At 44.8% G+C, this 25,024-nt stretch overlaps 1 protein-coding gene across 4 annotated transcripts in view; it reads left to right on the top strand.

Annotated features, from left to right (window-relative positions):
* Window positions 1-1,009: 1,009 nt before the first annotated feature.
* The window catches only part of HTR1A (5-hydroxytryptamine receptor 1A), a 43,319-nt gene continuing 19,304 nt past the window's right edge, over window positions 1,010-25,024 (top strand). For all 4 annotated transcript variants that reach the window (XM_081213047.1, XM_081213048.1, XM_081213049.1 and 1 more), the window contains exon 1: window positions 1,010-2,894. In XM_081213047.1, coding sequence (XP_081069173.1) covers window positions 1,094-2,425 — 1,332 coding nt within the window. In that variant the 5' untranslated portion in view covers window positions 1,010-1,093 and the 3' untranslated portion in view covers window positions 2,426-2,894. The remainder of the gene's footprint in view (window positions 2,895-25,024) is intronic.

The raw sequence follows: 25,024 nt of genomic DNA on the forward strand, positions 1-25,024 counted from the left end.
AGTCCTTGGCAATGGAGAAGTGAAAAGAAGAAGGAGGGAAAGGAGGGGAGGAGAGGAGCCGGGGGCAGACCCAAAGGCTGAAAGAGGAGCAAAGAAGCCGACGGGGTGACAAGGAGAAGACGAAGGGGAGGGCTGGCAGCAGGCAGCGAGGACTACAAAAAGTGTGTGTGTGTATTTGGACGGGGGAAGAGCGGCTGCAGAAAGAGAGCAGCAGCAGCAGCAGCAGCAGCAGCAGCAGCAGCAGCAGCAAGGGTTAGAGAAGCGGAGCAGAAGCGAGGGAGAAGGCGGGAGAGGGAAGACAAGGGAGGAAGAAGAGAAGAAGTGGGGCAGAGAGAAAAGGGATATAAATTTATAAATAAATGGGAGCCAGGCAGAAGGAAATAAATAAATAAAGGAGACAAAGAAGTCGAGGAGGGAGCCCAAGAGGCAGCGGCAGGAAGAGGAGCAGCAGAGAGAGAGAGAGAGAAAGAGAGAAAGAGAGAGAGAGAGAGAGAGAGAGAGAGAGAGAGAGAGAGAGAGAGGACGGCGAGAGCAACGGGAGGCTGCGAGAAGCCAAGCTCAGTGAGTGAGTGACGGGGGGATGTGGCAGGGAGGATAAGAAGCGGCGGGCAAGAGCCAGAGAGAAGCAGAGAGACTTTGAGAAGGAAGGGCGAGGAAGAGGAAGCAGGAGAGCCAGCCCAGCAGCAAGTGGGGGCCGCCGGAGGGTTGAGCAGCGGCGGCGGCGGCGGGAGGGGGCAGTGGCAGCAGCAGCAGCAGCAGCAACAGCAAGGAAGCTCGAGAGGAGGTGCTGGGCACTGCTCCCGGGAATGCCTAGCCGAGGAGGAACAGGAGGAAGAGGAGGAGGAACAGGAGATGCAGCCGGTGTGTCGGGACTGGCGCTAGCCCGAGGCGCTGCCTGGCTTTAGCCCGCCGAGGGGCGCGTGAGTTCCGCCAGCCGCCGCCTCCTCTCTCCGCCCGTCCCGTCGGGGGGCCATGGTGGTGCTGACCCTCTGGAAGCGCTGCTGCCCACCGCCGCTGCCGCCGCCGCCGGAGTGAAGGCGCTGCCTCCTCGGCCCCCCTCGCCCCCCGCTCCTCCCTCCGGCCCCCTTCCGCCATGGAGATGCCCAACAGCACGACGGCGGCCAACGGCAGCCAGCCGACTAGCCCGGCGCCCGCGGCCACCCTGGGTTACCAGCTGGGCACGTCGGTGGTGCTGGGCGCGCTGATCTTGTTCGCCGTGGTGGGCAACGCGTGTGTCATCGCCGCCATCGCCCTGGAGCGCACCTTGCAGACTGTGGCGAACTACCTGATCGGCTCGCTGGCCGTCACGGACCTGATGGTGTCGGTGCTCGTGCTGCCCATGGCCGCCCTGTACCAGGTGCTGGGCAAGTGGACGCTGGGCCAGGTGACCTGCGACATCTTCAACTCCCTCGACGTGCTGTGCTGCACCTCGTCCATTCTGCACCTGTGCGCCATCGCCCTGGACCGCTACTGGGCCATCACGGACCCCATTGACTACGTCAACAAGCGGACGCCCCGTCGGGCCGCCGTCCTCATCAGCCTGACGTGGCTGATCGGCTTCCTCATCTCCATCCCGCCCATGCTGGGCTGGCGGACCCCAGAGGACAGGGCCGACCCCAACGCCTGCACCATCAGCAAGGACCCCGGCTACACCATCTACTCCACCTTCGGCGCCTTCTACATCCCGCTGCTGCTCATGCTGGTCCTCTACGGGCGCATCTTTAAGGCGGCGCGCTTCAGGATCCGCAAGACCGTCAAGAAAGCAGACAAGAAGCAGCAGCAGCACGAGGACTCGGAGAAGGTGGCCGACACCTGCCTGTCGGCCTCGCCGTCCAGCGGGGAGCCCAAGCGGAGCAACGGGGGTCCCCAGCAGCAGGCCAAAAGCTGGAAAAGCACAGTCGAGCCCAAAGGGCCTGAGGGCCCGTGCGTCAATGGGGCCCTCCGGCTGGGAGAGGACGGCCCGGTGGCTGCCTTGGAAATCCTCGAGGTCAACCCGTCCAACTCTACCAAGAGCCACCTGCCCCTGCCCAACCACCATCACCATCACCACCACCATCACCACCACCACCCCCATCCCCCTCCCCAAGGCAGCTCGGGGGCGGCCACGCCGTCGACGGAGCGCAAGAACGAGCCCAAGAACGCAGAGGCCAAGCGCAAGATGGCCCTGGCCCGGGAGAGGAAGACGGTCAAGACTCTGGGCATCATCATGGGCACCTTCATCCTGTGCTGGCTGCCCTTCTTCATCGTGGCGCTGGTCTTGCCCTTGTGCGGCTCGGGCTGCTACATGCCGGACTGGCTGGGCGCCGTCATCAACTGGCTAGGCTACTCCAACTCGCTCCTCAACCCGGTCATCTATGCCTACTTCAACAAAGATTTCCAAAGTGCTTTTAAGAAGATCATCAAGTGCAAGTTTTGCACGCAGTGACTGGAGCGCAGGGAGGGACTGCACACACACACACAGAGACACGCTTTTTGAGGGTGAAGTGGGGGGCTGGGAGAGGGGTAGGGTAGGCACTGGGTGTGTGGGTCTTATCCTCCACCTCACCTCTTCATGAACTCCCCTCCCCCCAGGCACCTCCTTCTACCATGGATGCTTTGCAGACATCTGATGCCCTGTAATGCCGTCGGGGCTGGGCCATCCCACCTCTGCTGCGCCATTTTCATTGGGCACTGATGGCTCTTTTATTTTCGGGAGAGGAGGGCGGGGAGCGTCGCCTGGACCCCCCCCCTTTCCCCATTTGGGACGCTCGAATGGAGGCTGCCCTGTGCCTTGGGTCCCAATACAGACCGGGGCCCAAAGCCAACTGCTCTCGCCCAGCAGTGTTGCTCATCCGGCGCCCTCGGGGGTCCCTTTTCTGAACTCCTGCTTCAACACCGCGAGGCGGCTCAGGAAGGTAGGAGCGTCCCAGGGAAGCCTGACAGTCTCGTTTGTTGTTGCTCCCGGCCTCGACTCCTTCTCAGAGTTTCCTCCTTACTCCAAACTGTGCATAGAAACAATCCGATCTAGGGGAGCTGATCTAGGATTTTGAGGGTGTGTGTTTGCGTGTGGGGGTGGTAGGATGGGCTGCAGACCAGGAGACTAACCAACCGACCAACAAACAGGGTATCTGCCCGAATTGAAACCACACAATAAAACCATCCTATGCATAACAACGTAAATCTCGTCTGGTTTCTCTCCTTCGCTCGCTCCCCACACGCCCCCCCCAAAACCCCCCCTCGGATTTATTTATTTTTATTATTTTAAAGAAGAAGCTAAAAAACTTCTTTGCTTCTTTTAAGGACGAGTAAGTATGAACTCTGAAAGGGAGCGAAGCAACCAAGCCAACTGGAGCGGCTTCCAGGTGGTCGCTGGCTTGGGCAAAGTGCATTTCGGTGGGGTGGGAAAGGAGGGAGGGAGCCAAGCGGATCCGCAATCCTGTAAGTGACTTGCTAACTGATCGGTCTGTACCATGTATTGTAGAGAGCGCTCTCCTGCTTATATGTTGTCAGCCATTTCTATGTCCAGGACTCCCGCGAAAGGGCAAGCCGATCCCACGCTACGCATGTTTACTCGGAAGTAAGTCCTACCGAGCTCAATGCTCCCAAGGAAACCCGCGGTCCTTGGCACACTTGGGTGGGAGGGGAACGGAGAGAAGAGCCATTGGCTGAGGCGAGATTTACTTCAAAGTAAAAACGTTCATCGGATTGGGCCGCCGTTAAGGCTTGAAGCCTGAAATGGTGGGAAACACACCTCTTATGAAAGATTTAGCAGACGAGGAGATAGCTTTAATCGGTGTTTAAAGCGCTAGAGGCAAGCTTACGGGCCACACTGAACTTCCTGCAGCAGACAAACCGATGCGGTAGGGTTAGCTTGATATTTACATAGCTTTCGATTGAGTTCAGCTAGATTTTACTCAGAGCAGATCCGCTGAAATGAATGTTTGGGGTGCCCGTTATTTTCGGTGGGTTTACTCTGAGTAGAACTAGCATAGAATTCAACCCTTTATCAGGACAAATAAGTAGTGAAATGCTTAATGCAGGCAGCGTTCATTAGATCAAAAATCCTTGATAAGGATGCAAATTAGAAAAAGTTGTTCCAGGGACAAAACAGCTTCTGGTGTCCTTTGGAAGCAGAACAAAGACAGTTCTGCATCACTGGAGTCTCCCACAATGCTTGAAAAAGTGAAAATAAAGAAGGCAGTCCTAGCAATTATAAATTATTAGCAAATGCTTGCAACATTTGGTCCAGATAAATATATGGTCTCAGTTGAGTATTGCTCTTTCTTGTTTGGGATTAACACGTGAGACTTGGAACTCTTAATATTGCATCAATAGATGAACGTGATGCCCTTAACTTACCCTGCTGGCTTCAAGCCTCTACACTTACTCCCAAGTAGACACATTGTCTGCAGAGTAGGTGAATGAGTGATCTGTATGCCCAGAGAGTGAGCAAAGACGTTAAAACATTGCTCAAGAGATAGCAAAAGTCCATAAATCAAATGAAATGTGTAATATAATGCCATTACATATTATTTAAATGTCCCATCAGAGAAACGTGGCCACAGACTGAGTTTATCTGCATGCATGTCTGCATATAAAAAAGCCCTCATGTCTAATAAACTTTGCTGAAAGTTACAATGCAGCTACTGACTGTAGTTCACAAGCCCAAGGATGTGGCTTGTGGATTGCAGACTGTAGAAGACTGTCACTCTGCTTTTTTATTTTATTTGAAAAGAGCATTTTAATGTACCACTAAAGATTTGTAGGTGTAAAGGGCATATGTTAGCAGAGGCAGCAAGAGGTCTCCTAACTCCTCCCACAATGACTTTGACTCATATTGAATCCTTTATTTTAATCATCTCAGTTCTCTTGTTGAAGATTAATGAAGAGAGGCAAGTTTTACTCCCAAAGTTCTGTGCATTCCATCATTGATATGAATGGAACTTGTGCCAGAGCATGGGAAGTGCTCTCAAATCCTTCAGAGGAGTTTGCACAAAGGTATGTCTGGCGTCTTGTGCATCACACAGCTGTAAAAATAGCCATGCAGCTGTAAATAAATAAAACGACAGCTTAAACTCATGAGCAACCATGTTAGAGTGCCCAGTGCTTCAGTCCCTTGAGCACATGACTGGAAAATGCATTGTGTTGCTTCCAGGGAGTGAGATTTTCTGACAGGTCATGGACTGTAGAACATAATGGACACCAGCTGCAACAAGCCTAAGCACATATACAAAGAAGTAATGGGCATTTCTGTGTAAAACTTGCTTCCATGGGAAAGCTTTTGGAATTCTTCTTATGAAGACATAATAAACCTAGGGGAAAAAGTCTTGTCAGAATTCATTAGCAGCGCAGATTTTTAAAGGTTGAATTCATAAGGAGACTACATTTGTGTTGGTTCAGTTACTGGGCTTCACCAAGAAAAACACACATGGATAACTACACAGCCGATATCTCCCTGAAGGGTAACTCCAGAAGACTAAGTTATAATAGAAACAAAATGTGAGTCATTCATTGTGAAGGACCCAGATATATTCTCTGAAAGCTATGCTTCTGTTACAGGGATCCAATTTCCACTGCTCTCCAACTGAACTATTGTTATTGGTAGGATCCCAATAGTGCATCCATTGATATTTTTATTATTGTGTAGAATGTGGCAGCGTCAATATTGCAGGCACCAATTGGAGAGCGTCTGTGACATTATCAGTCACAAGTGGCACAACTCTTCCACATGGCTGCTTCAATTTCATGTACGTACAAGAAGTCTAATTTAGCAAATTATAATTACCATTAATCTTCCAGTTAGAGATGGGAAATATGCAGCCCTCCAGATATTGTTGGACTTTAACTCCCATCAGTTTCAGCCAGTGTTGACAATGGTCAGGGATAAGGAGAGTTGGAGTCTGAAAGCCTTTGGAGGGCTGCAGGTTCCCCATACTTGCTTTATATGTGGAGCATGGCAATATTTGTGTAGCTCTTAAAAAAAATAAATCACTCCCAGAATTTCTCAGGACTAAAGCCTACATCCGTATTTTTTAATATATAAAAAAGCAGCAATATTGTTGTTCCCCTAGAGCAAGATTATTATTTGCAGCAAAGCTACTTCAATCTTGACCCAATATCAAGCTATTACTTTTGAGTTAGTCCTTGCTGAACAATTTAACATAGGCTAAAATCCATATCTAGAATACAGTTTGCTAATTATTTAAGTCTAAAATCCTAAAGACACTTACTAGGGAGTAAGTCTCACTGAACACAGTGGGACTTCCTTCCAAGTCAACATGCAGAAGAATGCACTTTTCCTTATGGGACTAAAAGTAACACCAAAGGTATATGAATGGGACATAATTTCAAGTGAAGTCTATCCATGTTTTAAGCATATTTACACAGAACTGAGTTCACTGAAATCTTATGGGGCATGCTACTATGAAAGTGGATTGTTACTGCCTAAGAATCATATTTGCATGTAAGGTTTTAATAGCTATGGGTTGATGTACACATTACATCTTTATTGTATAGAGACAATTCCCAGGTAGTTAACAAAAGTGTTCTCCATCATTTCAAGGGTGCTTTTGCAGCCAGTGTGCTGATTGGGCAGTTGATACACTTTACAGCAAAGGGATATTTAGGTTGTAGTGGATCTTGCACAATTTTGCAATTCTTTTTCTTCATCTTTGGCGATCACTCGTAGCGGAGTAAGATTGTCTTCCATAAACACAGTTTTAACAATGAGTCCGTAAGTGACTGTGGAGACCAATTCTGGATCCACATGTCCTTCCACAGTGGGGACATTGGTTTCCGGGCAGGAGTTGATCACGGTGTGAATGAGCTAATGTTATATTTATACTAAATGCCCATATAATTGGAGTTGGAAGCAAAGGTTGTGATTCAGAACCACTTATTCTTTTTATTCATTCATTTATTTTATTATAATAATAATAATAATAATAATAATAATAATAATAATAATAATAATAAATGTGCACCCCACCCCTGAAACTATTCCATTGTAACTAACCAACTTCCCAAAATTTCAACATCTCTTGCGATGGTTTGACCCCTTTCCATTTTAACAGTACAAATTCTACAATTACCTTCCATATCTCCTCAAAATCATTTCTCCTGCAAATGGGACCGCTTATTTTTGAACATGGCAGCTGAAGTCACTTTGAAGGCTCAGTGACAGTACCAGTTCAAGATACTTCTGCAAGGGCCAATACCTGAAAAAGAAGCCAATTCTCTCCTTCATCTATAACCTGCCTTCTCCGTGGTGCCACCTGAAGCAGGTTACTTCACCCTGTTGCATAGCAGGGGCCGGACTTGCTACGTGAATACCTTGACATTGCTCCAGAGCAACTGGCATGTAGGGTTTAGTCTTTTACATAAGTTACTTTGAAAAGATTTATACCCCACCATCTCCCAGGCCTCACGGTGCCTCACAGCAGCTTTACCTATATGCATGTCCTGCCTCCGTGGGACTCAAAGCCTTAGGCGCTTAAACAAACAAGTAACTAAAGGAAGCCAAAACAATGAAAAGCCCCCTTTTATGGCAGGGTTGGGGAAACCATTGCCAGCCCAAGGGCTGCACTGTCTTTCTGGGCAACACTTTGGGCACCACATGCTGGTGATGGATGAGGCCAAAGGCAAAGGTTGGCAGGGCAACACATGTGAATTTTACATATGTACAGTAGGCTGGTTTCTATGCACAGCAAGACAGACGCATTATCCAAATTCAAGGATACATTTATTCGAGACAGAAACACTAAATGATGGGTGTGACCTGGGGAGAAGGATGGTGGTGAGAGCTTGAGAGCCAGATGGAGATGCCTGGAGGACCACATTTCCCCTCCCCACCATCCCGAGGTTCCCGATCCCTGTTTTAGAAAAATCCACACACAAAAAGGAGTTAATGTAAACCAGTTAGCAAGGAGCAAGTCCCATTCAATTTCCTGGAAACTTACAAATAAACAGAAGTCGAGTCATGTTGCATTTCATGTTGCATTTCATTCCAACCCTTTCCTGCTGTTTCTTGCCCCCCCCCAATTTCCCCAGCCCCTCCTATTACACATAGTTTACCTGACTGGCTTGCCCCTTTCAATGTAATCCTGACCTAAACGAAATCCATTGACATCAGCAGTGTCAATAGCATGGATAGAATTAACCCAAGTCCCATGAAAACCCATTTTGAAAATGAATTTTGTTTTCTTGGCTTCAAGCCCAAGCACTCTGGCTTGGAAAGATGTTCTATAGAAATCCACCGGACCTGTTTCCAAATATATGTGTTTACAATCCAGGTACAGATCTCTCAGGTGCTGTTAAAATGTCAACCTTGTTATCTCGAGCCTGAAAACAATTTGTATGAAAAGAGAGATGTATGTGTTTGGGGTCAGTTTTCCAGCACTTAAAAGTTACCACAAAGAAGACAGAGAACACTGAGGGATGTGTATGGTGAGATATTTTAACATGCTATAGTATAAACAAATGTTAGGTGTTAGGACTCACTTCCTGACTGCAAGATCAGTTGGGCAATAATACAAGTTATTGAGAGTCTTCTACTCTGTAATGATCCTTAACCTGGATGGGTTAAGGAAGGCATGTGTTGTCTTAAGGGAGATGGGTTTAGAGTAGATGATCCTTGAGGTCCTTTCCAGAATCAGAACTCGTAGGGAGGTGACAGAATGCCCATTTTGCACAGCACCCCCTATCTTCATACAGGGTATGGATTGTGATCTAGTCTAACGTTCCCAACTCCTGGTTTGACAGGGATGCTAATTTTGCACTATGAAATAGTCTGAAACCTTTGTGAAGTTCATCTATGATCTCATGCTTTAGCCAAAGACAGAGAAAGAGGTGACTGTCCTGCTTAGTTTGATACAGTTTGTGCTACCTAGCGATAAAGGGAATGTTTATTCTGTGATTCATGTGAATGTATATGTCCACTCATGAACTGATGCTACTACATACTGTGTTCGATGACGTTGATAATTTTAATATGTTCTATAAATAGTCTAATTTTCTGATTAAAATGGACTGCATTTTCTCAATTAAAGTGATCTTTGATCTCACTTTCCCCTCTTTCTTTGATCGACATGTTCTTGAATTTCCGCTCTTTGAAAATGAAGTTGAGGTCTCCACAACATTGCAAAAGGCGAACACAGAAGAATTAACAAGTGTTGCTGATATAGCCATATTAAAGCAACAGACACAACTTGTACACAGGGATGCAGGAAATTTGTTAGCCATACATATATAAACAACATTTCAGGGGACTTTACAAATTAATTCATTAGCTCTGTGTTACTGGTGGGTGATATTTGTTGAAACAAAAAGTTCCCTATGCATGAGTAGTGATGATGATGATGATTTGAAAAATATGCATCATTTATCTGTGTAGGTGTGGAACTGTTTGCATCTGCAAATTTGTTGGTTCCTACTTTCCCTTCCTTCCTGTAACTCAGTGACAGACAGCATGGTTTGCATGCAGTGGGTCCCAGGTTTAATCACTGGCATCTCCAGCTAAAACTGGGAAAAGACTTGCATTTGAAATCATGAAGAGTCACTGTATGTTAGTGTAGTCAGTAGTGAGCTCAGCACAAGGCAGTTTCCTATGTTCCTTTCTCTTTCCTGGTATAAAACACTAGATACTTTCTAAATGTAGTTATGTCAGCTTATAATGCCGGATTAGAGCTGGATTTATTTTAGTGGAAGATTAAATGGGATAACAAATGGGTTCTATTTCTTGTTTCCCCTAAATATCACATGGTCAGAAGCTGGAGGTGATCTAGTGAAGCACAGGGTGCTCAGAGCTGCTTGTTATTTCACACACTGAGAGGACCTAGACCTGGCTATGTATGAGTATCACCCTACTGGAATAGACAGGTCATTGCCATAAAGCTGTTCTTATACTATATTCTGATTTTCCTGCCCAGTTTAATGAGAACTTGAGGATCACAGGGGAAGGACTAGTGCCAAATCTAATCCAAGGCTGGATGCATCTAGATAGTAGCACTAGTGGAAGCCACAATGGGATTCCCCTCTCCTCATCCATGCCCCCTAATTCACACTAGGAGGTCAGGAAAATCCCCAGGACAGGGCAAGAGTGGAAGAGAGGTGATATCATTTCATCAGGCAAGGAGAGATGCTAGTGCTGGTGGAGTGATCTCCTCAGCACTACTTCAAATTCCACCTCAGGTCACATCTTGGAACATGCACTGTCCTCTGGAGGAAGCTACAAATGATGTTGTTTCTGCAGAGATGTTGTAGGCTAGAACTAGAATGTGGTAGGATCTGTCTCCCTGGAGGAGCTGGCTGGTTATTTAAAGGGCTCTTACCTTGTTTTGTAGGGACGCAGGTGGCGCTGTGGGTTAAACCACAGAGCCTAGGAATTGCAGATGAGAAGGTCGGCAGTTCGAATCCCCGTGACGGGGTGAGCTCCCGTTGTTCGGTCCCAATTCCTGCCAACCTAGCAGTTCAAAAGCACATCAAAGTGCAAGTAGATAAATAGGTACCGCTCCGGTGGGAAGATAAACGGCGTTTCCGTGCGCTGCTCTGGTTTGCCAGAAGTGGCTTAGTCATGCTGGCCACATGACCTGGAAGCTGTACGCCGGCTCCCTCGGCCAATAAAGTGAGATGAGCGCCGCAACCCCAGAGTAGGTCACGACTGGACCTAATGGTCAGGGGTCCCTTTACCTTTACCTTTACTGTTACCTTTACCTTGTTTTGTATCCTTTGCCTTTTGCAGGGCTGGGGAGACAGAAGCAATTCATGGGACTCATTCTCTGAGTTAGAAGGTGTTGGCAGGGCTGTGCCCTCTGACATGCTCATGGCTGTCTTCTCAAAGAAGGCATCTGAACCTTGTCATCATCAGAGTCCTCTGCCATACGCTGCAAGTTCCCTGTGTTGTGGGTCATGATGGTTGCCTCTCTTTCTTATTACTCCTTTCAGGGAGATGTATCACAAAATGGAAGGAATGGTCAGTCTAGATCTCTTTTATATGCACCACTAGTGTGGAATATGTGGTCTTCTACATGGTGCTAGACTACAACCACCATGATCCCTGACCACTGGCCATGCTTGTTGGGGCTGACATAATCCACCAACCCTTGGAGGGCCACAGATTAGAACCCATACCCTGATATAGGTATGCACAATCTCTTTCATTTCGTTTTTTTAGTCAATTAATTTTCTTTTGCAACAGTTTTATGAGTGTTCCACTTTGGCTGGGCAATCAAAGAGCTTTGAAGCAAACAGAAAGCTACATGCATGGCTTCAGCTCTTAATGGACGATCTGGAAGAGGCTATATTAGTCATCAGTGGACTATGCCTTCAGAGAAATTATGCCTTTAGAGAAATATAACTCGTAAATCATACTTCTATTTCAACCACGTGTCTGCCTGACATAATTTGCCATTTTAAGTGGAAGTTGAATTATGGGTTGTGGGTGATCAGTAGGACCATATTTACATTATAGACATGGACGATTTTTCACACCACTTTGACTGTCAAGGCTTCCCTAAAAGAATCTGGGAATTGTACCTTGGTGGAGTGTTGACAAATCTGCTTCCCCTCACAGAACTACAGGCCTAGACTTCCCTGGAGAGGGAGAATGGCAGTTAAACAAATATATCTATCGTAGAGAAGTCATTTGACTCAGCTTTCTTTCAGCGGAACTGATTTGAGAAGCAGATTCACATCCTTGGCATCAGTTTTATTTCCCACAGCCGCATATTTGTAATAATTTGGATGCAGGCAACCCACTGATGATTCACATTATCAAACTAATCACCACTGGATTGTTTTGAATAGTTTTATGCACAAACATTGTGCCATGGAAGCTGAAGGGATGTTTCCCTTGGAAAACATGGTTGTGGGAATGTATCCTGAATCCTCCACTTTACTATGGTAATTTCCTTTTTCATGGAGAGGTGGAGATTGCTTGCATGGTTCTATTATTGTTAATTAAATTTGTTAGATGCTTTACTTTGCCCAAGGCAACCCAAAGTGACTTACAACCAAGCAGAGAGGGTTGCAGAGATGCACCAGATTCCATGTTTAAGCATGAACGTGAGAGGGAATCTTTTTATGAGGGATGTTGTTTCAAGTATATTGGAGTGCTTTAGAAATCAGTCTGAATACATACAAAAGCCAGTAGTGTGGAGTGCTCCTGTTCAGGGTGATAGTCACAGGAAACTCCACTCCATTCATCCCCATTCCATCTCCCTCTGGTTTTCCATCCCTTCCCCAACCACCAGTCAACATTTCACAAAAATGATCACGCTCAGCTCTCAGTGGACTCTTTTTTGGGTTCTTTCCTTACATTTTCTTAAAAAAGAAAAGGGCTTCTGCAAATTTTGGGTCTTCTCGATCCTGCTGATGTCTCCCTCTTGTCTCTAAGTGGTGCAGTTTTGGCTATGTATGTAACGACGTTTAAGCACTGGATATAAAGTGCTTTATATCCTGACTTTAGCACAGTTATAGAGGAGCATAAGAGTTCAACGGATATTACCGAGTGTAGTAATAAGCAGAGGGTTGTGGTTCTCTGTGGGAATGTTTCCCTAGCCCAAGGTGAGCTCGGATGCCCCTGAAAACACCACCCATCAAACAACAGGGAAGCACAGAAAAAAATCCACTGTTGCTTTACAATTCTATTAAGCTCATAATATTAGGTTAGAACTGGATTCATCTTCCTTGATTGGAAACCTGTTTCCAAAGTGATAGTTCAAATGAAGCTTTCTGTTTTTTGACTGCTATCAAAGTAGTTCATTTTAGGTACTCAGGAGTCCTCTTGGTGGATCTGTGCATCTAGCAAACAGGTGCAGCGTTCAGAGAACCTTGATAGCTCCAGCGAGTTACAGATGCCAGCTCTCCCTGCAAAAACCTCACACAGAGCTCATTAAGGAAATTAAGTCTGATGCTGATTCTGTGTCTTCTCTCTAAGTTGGCAGTTCCTGCTGTACAGGCAGGCTTAAGTTTGTTGATACTTTACTGCTGAATATCGGTGCAACAGGGTACCATAAAGAGCTGGCACTAGCAGACAGCTGATGCTACCAGATGGAATATTTCTACAGAGGAAATACGTAGCACTGCTAGGGTAACTCAGCAATGGCCATTGCGAGCATAATTAAAGAACCCGCCTAGAATTGCTGTGGGAGAGGAACAAGAAAAATAAGGCAGCAGTAAAATAAATGAAGGCATTTTAAAGCTGCCTAATGGGTTTTATAAAAAGAGAGAGGAAAAAAAATCCTGTTTTCACTTGCCCACCTTCATTGAGCTTACCTTTAAAGGGAACTAGTTTTCATTAGCAAAAAAATGAAACTTCATATGAAAAACCAGGGGTGTGACATATACTTATTCTCCACCTAATCTGAACATGTATCTGGTCAGTGACCTTCAATAGCAGATTGGAGAGATGAAAAAATAAACCATCCATGTAGTTATGCATGCCCAGTGGAGTTCAGGAAACTAGGAACCTGCCATATCAAGCCAGGCCATTAGTTCATCTAGCCTGATGTTGTCGACACTGGCTGGCAGTGGCTTTCTTTCTTTCTTTTTTCTTTTTTGCAAGGATCCACCCAGCCTCACCTGGAGACGATGGGAGACACTTGGGACCTTTTGCATGCAAAAGAGATGCCCCCAAACTGAGCCATAGCACTTCCCTCTAGCTTGGGGCTTATACTTCGCAAATAGCATTCCTTTCCACAGAGATGCTCAAGGTAATTTGTCCAGCACTTTAATGTGAACAGACCAGAGCCACACTTTCTAGATCAACATATAGATTGGAATACAACCATCCTTTGTTTTTCACTCTTCTCCAGATTATGCAATACTGAATGTACTAAAATGCGTACACAAATGCATATTTGGGGGCAAAATGTGCAGAATACAATGCAAAATTTGTGTGGGAAAACTTTACAATTTTCGTAATAATAGATGGGTACATGCAGCTGTTGCAAATACTGCTGCGGTAACAGTGTTGATAATAAAAAATATAATTACTGATGCTTTGGGTTCCCCTTTTAAAACTGGAATAGGTAATTTGGAATGTCAAAATCCAGGGAGAAACTCCAAGGAGAATATTGGAAGGATCCCCACTTACTGGTTTAATCCAGTTTTGAATATTTGCTTTCTCTATTATTGACTCTTGCCCAGTGGCAATAGAGTGTGGCTTTTAAAAAATAGGTGTCCTGTGGGCAGCTAATTGCCATTGTTAAAGCTCACATAGGGCTAAGCCCCAGCACTTGTTTTCTCTCAGTTCATTTGCTCTGATAAGGAATTAATGTTGAGAAATTGCACTTGTCTGTAGCAGCTTTCATAGTACCCTGGTCTGACTTTCTAATCGCATTATGGACTTGTTCTTGTAGAGAAGAATATTAAATCAATATTTTGAGTAGCAGGTATGCACAAATGCGAATGCTTTCTTTAAGTCTTAAGAAGAATGTTAGCACAGGCAATGATGAAAGAGAAAATCTAAATGGAGAGCAAAATATTTTTTGCTCCTTGCTGTGGGGAATAGGTCCTGCAGTCATTTAAGGGCAGAGAAACTGCATTACCAGAGGTACTGTATATGAACTTCCCTTGAAGACTGCTAGAATCCTTCTTTTGATATTAATGGAGGTTGGTAAAAGTTTCCCTGAAAATGCAATATCTATAGAGAAGATTATGCTTATTTATTTTGTTACTGTAATATACAGGCAGAGAGGTGAGTGCAGAAGTCAGCATTCTGGGTTTTTTTGTCACATTTTGTTCAGAGTAGACTCACTGAAATGAACAGCCTAAGTTAGTCCTGGCCATTAATTTCAGGGGGTTTACTAGAAGCAAACACTAGTTGAATACAAACTGGCAAGTCAAAAGTTTAACCTTTGGAAAGTAAAAATCTAGTCCTTAAGTCTCCAGCTGTTTTTGGACTAAAGTTCCCATAATACCAGATCACTGGCCCTGCTAGCTAGGGATGATGGGAGTTGTAGTCCAAAAACAGCTGGAGACGCAAGTCTGGGAAGCACTGATCTAAGGAAAGGATTGGAACCTGGTAGATGAAGATGGGGCTTCATCCCCTTCAGTAGCTGAAGGTGAATGAATTAGGTCAAATAGGTAATTCTGATGGTGTAGTGGGGTCTGGGTTTGCATGTAACGCTAAATTATGTTTAACATTAACCAAGGTTTATAAACCCACTGCAAGCCTTGGCTGACAAGAATCCTTTAACTATAGTTAAGCTGCTGGGCTGGGTTAACACTTAAAGGAGAACTATGGTTCAATATCATGGTTTAGCATTGCTACTGTACTGCACAACATTATTTACTGTTACCTGTGCAGATCCCTATTTATGCAATGTGTGGCTTTGAAAATAACCCCTGTGCCTTTGTAGACTTGCATGGCACAGAGGCACACTTCTCTTCAGTACAGGGCTAGGAAAAGCTGCATCTTCTGGTTTCTTTATATTTTCAAACAGCTTTCAAAGGCACAAAAGCGATGAAAGGTTATGATGAATAGTTTGGAACTGTATGTTTGCTGACTCAGTATCTGTGTTAAATACCAGGGGCTCCAAAATGGGCCATAAGTGTAAGCAAGTGTACAGTGATGAACACTGGGACAAAAGGCCCTGTCTTTACATACACACCAATGGGCTCAGTACTGGCAATGACTGCCTTGGAAAGAGACCTTGGGGTCATGGCAGGTCACTCAGTGAAAATGTCAACCCAGTGTGCAGCAGCTGTGAAAAAGGCAAATTCAGTGTTGGGGATAATTAAGAAAGGGATTGACAATAAAAACTGCCAATATCGCAATGCTGCCCATTATATGTATCTATGGTGTGACCACTGCATGCAAAAAGGCCTGCATGCCACACGTCAAAAAGGATATTTGTAGAACTGGAAATGTTTTAGAAAAGGACAGCAAAAATGATCAAGGGGTTGGAGCAATGCTCCTATGAGGAAAGGTTGCAACATTAGAGATAAGGAAAGTGAGGGAGGACATGAAGTTAAGCATGAGGTGGACAAAGTGGATAGTCCACTGACCCTAAAAGTTGGAAGATTTAAGACAGATAAAAGAAAGTACTTCTTCATGTATCACATAATTAAACTGTTCAGCTTACTTCCGCAGGAGACAGTGATAGCTACAAACTGGGATAGTTTAAAACATCTTTCAACAAATTAATGGAGGATAGGACTATCAGTGACTATGAGACAGAATGGCTATGTTGTTCCTTCATTGGCTGGGATACAGGTGGCCCTGTGGTCTAAATCACTGAGTTTGCTGATCAGAAGGTCAGCAGTTCGAATCTGCGTGACAGGGTGAGCTTCCATTGCTCTGTCCCAGCTTCTGCCAACCTAGCAGCTCGAAAGCATACCAGTGCAAGTAGATAAGTAGGTACCGCTGTGACGGGAAGGTCAACAGCGTTTCCATGTGCTCTGGCACTCGTTACGGTCCTCCATGCTCCAGTAGCGGTTTAGCCATGTTGGCCACATGACCTGGAAAGTTGTCTGTGGACAAACGCCGGCTCCCTCGGCCTGAAGTGAGATGAGCACCGCACCCCATAGTCGCCTTTGACTGGACTTAACCACCCAGGGGTCCTTTACCTTTACCGTTGTTCCTCCATTACTGGAGGCATTGTGGATCTGAATGCCAATTGCTGGGAATTACAAGTGGAGGCTGTGCTGTAATGCTCAGGTCCTGCTTGTGGGCTTCCCATAGGTTGGCCACTTTTTTTTATACAGGATGCTGGACTGATGGACCATTGGTCTGGTGTCCTTCCTGTGTCCTTACCAACAAATGGATTGATTACTACCTGAAAACAACAATGATAATTATAATGATAGAACAACAACAGTAGCAATGATTCCTTCCGTGTTCTTCCACTCCCCGCCCACAGAAACCTTCAAGATAAAAAATACATGCAATAGATTTCTAAAATACAAGACAATAATCAAATTGCCAACAGACAAAAACATATATAAAACAATTACCTAGAAACCTGACAGCCTTAATCCTAATAGATATTGTAAATGAGAAGCCTGTTGAAACAACAGTGTCCTCAGTTTCTGACAAAACACAATCAAGGAAGACAACACTGACTTTGACAAAAAATGGAAAGTTCCATTGTGTTGGTGATGGCTGGGATCTGCTTTAGTGCTCTCAGAATTTTTTTAAACACAGTGACGGCTGTGAATTCCAGAGATTATTAATGGTTGCTTTGCAGGAGAGATCCTGGTTTACAGCAGAATAGGAAGCCTCTATTCTGGCTTGCCATTTGTATTATGTCTGTGCTGCACACATATATCCAGCAAGATGATTTAGAATACATTAAGGGCACTGTGTCACCTTCATAGTGCTGAACAACATGTATTTCATCTGCTCTGTGGCTTATAGTACCCATTCACCAAGTCATTTCCCTTCTACAAGCAGCTCTGGTTTAATATATATTTAGTGATAGCAATGCTTGTGCAGAAATCAGCAACAATATGCCCATTATGTGACTAGACAGCCAATGTGATGTAGTGGTTAGAGTGCTGGACTAGGACCTGGGAGACCAGGATTCAAATCACTCCTCAGTCATAAAGCTTACTTGGTGACCTTGGTCGCAGTCCAACCTACTTCCCAGGGTTTCTATGAGGATACAAATGGGAAGGAGGAGAGACACATGTGTCACCTTGAGAATGGTGGGATATAAATGCACTAATAAATGTGCATAATTGATCAAAGTGCTCTTAGATCTTAAGCCAGTTCAGCATCCAGATGGGGACCCAGTCTGGGCCTCTGTAGTGTACCAGCCTCAAGCTGTTGTTGTTGTTGTTTAGTCATTTTGTCGTGTCCGACTCTTCGTGACCCCATGGACCAGAGCATGCCAGGCACTCCTGTCTTCCACTGCCTTCCATAGTTTGGTTAAACACATTTTAGTAGCTTCAAGAACACTGTCCAACCATCTCGTCCTCTGTCGTCCCCTTCTCCTTGTGCCCTCCATCTTTTCCAACATCAGGGTCTTTTCTAGGGAGTCTTCTCTTCTCATGAGGTGGCCAAAATATTGGAGCCTCAGCTTCAGGATCTGTCCTTTCCGTGAGCACTCAGGGTTGATTTCCTTCAGGATGGATAGGTTTGATCTTCTTGCGGTCCATGGGACTCTCAAGAGTCTCCTCCAGCACCATAATTCAAAAGCATCAATTCTTCAGCGATCAGCCTTCTTTATGGTCTCACTTCCATACATCACTACTAGCCGCAAGCTAGCATAGCATAAGTTAAGGCAAAAACTGCCTCCCCCTTCTGCCCTGGCAAAAGGCAGGGCCCAAAATGCAGTAGTGGAGATGCTGCTCCATTCAACACTGTTTCCCCTTGACTAGGAGCTTTAATTGCTCTCTAAACAAGTTTGTACTAGCCATCTCCCCCAGGAAAACATTGTTCACAAATCCCTCTCAAATGTTCCCTTTTCCTACATATTGGGGGATTGGCAATTTACCAGCAAAGCCCTGCTTAAATGTCTGTTTTTAGACTGGCTGTGAGATGTCGCTCTGCATATTTACATCCTTTGTCACGTTTGCTCAGCTTACTTTAAAGAAGAAAGTATAGCGACCTAATTAAAAGAACACCATAAAGACCATGCAAGGTAAATTAATACATAAGGCAACATGTAGATATCAACATATTACAACAGAAAACCCCTTAAAGCAACTAATTGAAACATAATCTATCATGAATGAATTTACTAGATCATAGCAATATTTTTTAAAAAAATGTCTGAAAAGCATAATTGATGAATAAACAAATAATAAGCAAAGTCTTCCAGCAGGTCAAGAAATAACCAATTAGTATGAATCACAACGGGTCTGCCATTTTCAGTGGCAGCTCCATTTTTCTTCTAACATGCAGATCTGCCCTTAGCAGAGATAGCTGTGACTGTTCTATGACTATGTGAATGTAATTGGAAATGTATGGTATCTGTCAACTACCAGCTCAGTATTTTGCTGTACTGCATAAACTTAGGTTAGACATATGGTGATCAGCATGAAAGATGCAGAAAATGCTTCATTCCCCTTGCAATCCTGAGCTTCCGAAACAGATAAAAGATATGTCTTAAGCTAAGAATATTAATGTTCAAGAACACACCAAGATAAACCATTGGGGATGCTTTTGTATTGAAGTCACTTTGCTTGCAATAGAAGGGATGGGGAACCTGTGTCTCTCCACCTGGTGCTGGTTTACAGTTCTCATCTTCCTTGACCATTAAATGGGCTGGACGAGGCCAATGGAAGTTGGAGTCCAGCAACATCTGGAAGGCCATGGATTCCTTATCCCTGATCCACCATAAGCAAAGTACGGCATAGCATGCCAAATATAAGTGCCTTGTAAATATAAGTGGTGAAATTCTCTTTAGCTAAATGTGAGAAAATCCTGATTCTTAGCTTCAAACAAGCATGCTCCTGTTTTCAGTTCCCATTCAGTATCTGTTTTGATTTAATAGTAGTCTTGGCTACCTGTCAAAATATTGCTGCACATCAAGATGCTGAAATAATTATTCTGGACCTCTGTCAATTTGGCTGTGGACTTGGTTGCCTCTGCTGTAATAATATTGATCAGGCCTTTGACAGCCAAATTATATGGCTTGTCCTGATTGAATAAATGGTACTGTCTTCCATGCTGAGTAGTTGCTCTGCTGGGTGATAACTTCAGCTTTGTATAAATGTGTACGGGGTAAATGGCAATGAAAATCACCTGGTTACACTGGCAGTGCATTTGTTTGTAAGACTGGTTACCTACAGCATCCTCTCTAGTTTAGAAACGTTACAATGCAATCCTATGTGGGCATACCCAGAAACAAGTCACATGGGGTTCAATTGAACTTACTCCCAGATACATGAGTGTAGCATTGCAGTCTTAATTAATGAGAACTTGTGAAGTCCAGCTTGTCTCTTGTGTTCAGAGCTACCTGGTGAGTCCATCTCTCTTTCAAGGTTGTTGTTGTTTAGTCATTTAGTCATGTCCGACTCTTCGTGACCCCATGGACCAGAGCACGCCAGGCACTTCTGCCTTTCACTGCCTCCCGCAGTTTGGTCAAACTCATGCTGGTAGCTTTGAGAACACTATCCAACCATCTCGTCCTCTGTCGTCCCCTTCTCCTTGTTCCCTCAATCTTTCCCAGCATCAGGGTCTTTTCCAGGGAGTCTTCTCTTCTCACGAGGTGGCCAAAGTATTGGAGCCTCAGCTTCAGGATCTGTCCTTCCAGAGAGCACTCAGGGCTGATTTCCTTAAGAATGGATAGATTTGATCTTCTTGCAGTCCATGGGACTCTCAAGAGTCTCCTCCAGCACCAAAATTCAAAAGCATCCATTCTTTGGCGATCAGCCTTCTTTATGGTCCACCTCTCACTTCCATACATCACTACTGGGAAAACCATAGCTTCAACTATATGGACCTTTGTCGGCAAGGTGATGTTAGGACTCTTCTTATTAGCAGGCACTGTCTTCGGTTTGCTTATTTATACTCCTGAGACTTGGCCCACTACTGGAGTATGCTGTCCAGGACTTTGCAAATCTCCTTCCTCCCTTCCCCCTTCCTCCCTGCTTGGTAATGCTTGCCATCCCTTTACCCAGCTGGAAGCTCTCTTCTCTTACTCACCCCAGAAGGTGCTCTTTCCTGTTATTACAGCTGCAGTCAGTATCTTACTCCCATCTTTGGTTAACTTCACTTGTTTTTGCTTGTTTACTATCTGCCTCTTTGCTTGACCCTTACTCATACATTCAAACTCATTTCCTGCCCTTCCTTCTCAGTGGCTGGAAGTACCCCTGGTGTGTCTCTTTATCCTAACAGGCTGGGTGGCTCTGCTCGTCAGCAGTCCCTTCACACATTCTGAGCAGCTCACCTTCTGATGGAACACCAGCACCTTGACACACTGGAGAGGAAGCCTCCTTGCCCTCTCCTCGCTGAATACTGAATATTCAATTCACAGAATGTTGAACTGAATATTGACTTCTGCATGCATAAAGCCCATATACTTCAGTTGACTCAGGTAGTCCAAATCCCAATTCCTTAAGTTCTTAAGTTTATTCATTGCCACATATCTCTGCAGTGACTTGAGTTTGACATTCCTTTCCCCATCCCAATGGAGATTTTCCTTTCCCATCCCAAAGGATTTGGTGGTATTTAGTTGCCAATATTTTATTTATTCCTACAGTATGCACACCACATTTTCCCATCTCAATGGCATTTCATTTTCCTATCCAAAAGGATGTGGTGGTATTTTGCTGCTAATGTTTTATTTATTCCTTCACCTAAAACATTTATATGCCAGCGTTTCAACCAATGGTTTTGGGGTCGTGCACAAGAAAGGAAACAGCACTAACAACATGCAAAACAACGAGCAGATAAAAGCACAATGAAAGGTCAGACTAAAAAAAATAAAAATAAATAATCCCTGCCCCTCTCTCTCTGTATCTATAAAAACTGACTAGGTTATTATTATTTTTTAAGTTTTTGCCCACTGCCCAAAAGATAGGAATAGTTAGCAGCACCAGCCCTACTGCTAGACCGAGTAAGGTGGCCAATTCAAGCATCAGGTGCTGAAGATGGGTGGGAGATGGTGGCAAGGTGTGGGAGGACAGAGCTGTAGTCTGCCCTGTGCCTGCCCCAAGCTAGCCTGCTGCCTCAGGTAAGGTGAATTTGGGCCACCTGATTCAAGTATAGTACACAGATGTCAATATTTACTTTAGGTCTTAATTAACTAAGGTACAATCCTATACCCATTTAATTGTGGCCCTATTAGCTACTGCATCATCATCATCATCATCATCATCATCATCATCATCATCATCATGTATTATTTGTACCCTGCCCATCTGATGGGGTTGCCTTGACTCCCCCTGACAGGGCCTTATCAGTGGTGGCTCCCCATTTGTGGAACACCCTCCCTGGTGAGGTGCATCTGTTTCCTTCATTATTGACTTTCAGGATAAATGTAAAAGCCTGAACATGGACCACCTATGGCACATGTTACTTCAGGTGCATATGGAGGGGATGATGTGCCCTCTCTAAGACTTTTGGAATTGCAGTTTGGCAAGCATATAAATTAGGCCTTAAATCCTATCAAGTAAGATCTGTAGATCTGCAGGCCTGGGGTTTTCAAATAATTAATGATGGCGCCTGTGCATGAGCTAGGAAGTGAATCACACTTCATGGCTAGGTTGGGTCTATCATAGTTCTGCTGCTACAGCTCCCATTGTGTTCATTCGGAGATAGGTAACTCAAGGCAGGAGTCCTAAAATAAGACTTGGGGAAGATGCCAGCTGAAAATAGAACAGCTTTTACACGGTAGATTGGTCACAGCACAAGGATGATTCAGCAGAACGTAGTTCCACTCAGCGTTTATAAGGATTGCACTAGCTTTACATTAGGGTAGTCATGTGCCCCACTTTATGGAAGTTTGAAGGGCTGTCAGAGGTCAGTCCTTTGTCTGAAGGAGTCCTCAATTTGAAGGATTGTCTGGTCCATGCCTGGTTTAAAGAGTGATCAGAAGGGAGAGCAGGTGGGGGGGGGGACTTGTAGTTGCCCATCCACACTTACTGTCTGGACAGCAGAATGAGCAGACACACGGGCCACCTGCTCACAGTCTTCTCCGTGGTGGTGAGCTGTATGGTGTTTCTATTTAACTTATATAGTAATGCTATCTGATTTTGCATCTATACATATAAATTAGCTCATGCAAATCTGTGTCTTCTTTTTATGATGTTTTCTCTTTTTTTGGCAATGTTACTGATGTTAACCTAGAAAAGACTTGATGCTTTATTGCTGAGTTTTTTAAAATTAATAATAATAATAATAATAATAATAATAATAATAATAATATTATAAAAAAGAGTTACTATGCAAGTCTATACATCTTAGTCAGAGGAAGTTCTACTGATGGGACTTACTCTCTAGTAAGTGTGCCTATGATTGCAGCTTTTAGATCACAAATGTGAGTTTTCCCAGGTTACATTTCAAGTCTCACTTTTGCATTTTTAGTTCTGTAGGTATAACGGGGGAGGGGGGGAGGGAATCCATAATGCCATCTAACGAGAAGGTGCTTGCAAATTAGAAAATGGGATTTAGAAATGCCAGACAACAGCTGGCTAGAGACGATTCCAGTCAGATCCAAGCTTTTGTTCATAAATCTACAGTGTTTCAAAACAATCTTGCTGATCAAACTCCAAAAAGAGGCGATAACTGAAGAAAAAGCATTTCTCATTATGAAGATAGCAAGTGCACAGGGCTCTCCTATTTTCATTTGATTACCTGAAGCTTTGAAAGATGATCTGCAGACAAGGATGTACTTATCTGGATGCACACAGCAATAGTTCAGACAGATGCAGACAGAACCACCAAGCTAGAAAAGCACGGGGGCAAGGAAAGCACCTTTCTTCTCTCTCAAAATGGGAATGGAGCAGGGAGAGGGAGCAACCTAGCCACCAAATTCTCCACCAGCTGCTCCATCTCCCTACTCCATTCCCATTTCACCACCATGAGGCTGCTGCTGCTGCTCCATTCCACTCAAGTGCCGCTGCTGGAACTGACTCTTGAAGGATGACAATTCTGTTTGTGTTACTGCTCCCTCCCCAGAATCTATAGAAGTTCAACCTTGGAGGGAGGAGGGTCTCTAGCGTGCATGTATTTCAGTGCACCAGAATATTTGTGGCAGATCCATTCCTTGACCCCAGTCAGTATTTCAGAATGCCCTGGGTTAGTCACGGAGGCTAGTCTACCCCAGACGTCTACTAGACCACAGGGGGGAATGGGAGGAAGAGCTGAATGGCTGTTGTGATTCAGGGGAAAAACCCAAACAAGAAGGAACGCATCCAATGCCACCCTTCCACTCATGCAAATGACTTCTGCTTTCCCCTTCTCCTCCTCAGCAGATTCCCCATGCGCCCTCAAAGTCTGCTCCAGATGGTTGGGGGACCTCTGGAGCAGATGGGGGATTGGAGAAAGGAGAAGGGGAAGTCCTGTAGCATGAGTAGCACGTCGCTTGCGCAGTGTTGGATACAATAATTCTGCTCTACATTTGCTCAGCCTGTTCTGTGACCTCATTCTTCTTCCCATGAGTCCCAGGCCCTGAGCCCTACTTACCACATGCCCACACATGAACACCAAAGCACTGTTAAGGACACAGTCTGCTGTTTCACATACTGCAGCTGCTGAGGTAATTTGGCACTCTTGTTAATCTATTGTGGATATACGTATTTTTCCTGCCGAAAGAGCAGTGGATGCAGTCTTTCAGGACCTGCTGTAAGTGAGATTTGGGCTCCTAGTCTTAGCTGCCATTTGTCACATCTAACAAACACTAGTCAGAAACAAATCTTGGCCCTTTGAGTACTCTTTGCCTCTAGCACTTGGTGATTCCTCTCTCTCTCTCTCTCTCTCTCTCTCTCTCTCTCTCTGTGTGTGTGCGTGTGCGTGTGTGTGTGTGTGTGCGCGCGCGCCTGTGATTCATCAGCCAGGTTACATTGCCATTATTTCTTTTCACTATTTAATTGGATGACACTTTACAAATTGAAATAATGAGCTCCCAGCACATCATATACATGTTTGGTAATGTATACATATGAAAGCTACAAGATCAAGTAGCCTTTTATAGTGCTGATGAAGATGCTCATAAATAGGCTATTTTGAAGTTAAGGCTCAGCGTATTAACTGCTTACGTTTATCACTTGCCTGCAGAAAGTTATCTGCATATATAATGATTAAAGGGTGAAGGCTTCTTCTTGCAAAGAACCTGCTAATGATGGCCCTCAGGTGGAGAATGATGAAAAATGCATGTATAGGGTAATCTCCAGGTGTGGGGTTGGTGTGGATAATTTCTATGTAGTTCCCCACAGAAAGAATTTCTCCTGCCTTATTGGAACAGGTTGGTAGTCTGGGTTTAACATCAGTGCGGGCAGAAAAGGAGTGCACAGCTAAGGTCAAAGTCAGCTTTTATCAGTTCAGCATGCTTGTCAATCTTGTCAAGGATCAAATTATCGCAAGGTGCCTTGCTTTTCATATATTTCTTTATCATTACATTTATATCATACTTTCCCCCCAGGGAGCTTAATG

Source organism: Podarcis bocagei, assembly GCF_964188305.1.
Source record: "Podarcis bocagei genome assembly, chromosome: 11".
NCBI lineage: Eukaryota > Metazoa > Chordata > Lepidosauria > Squamata > Lacertidae > Podarcis > Podarcis bocagei.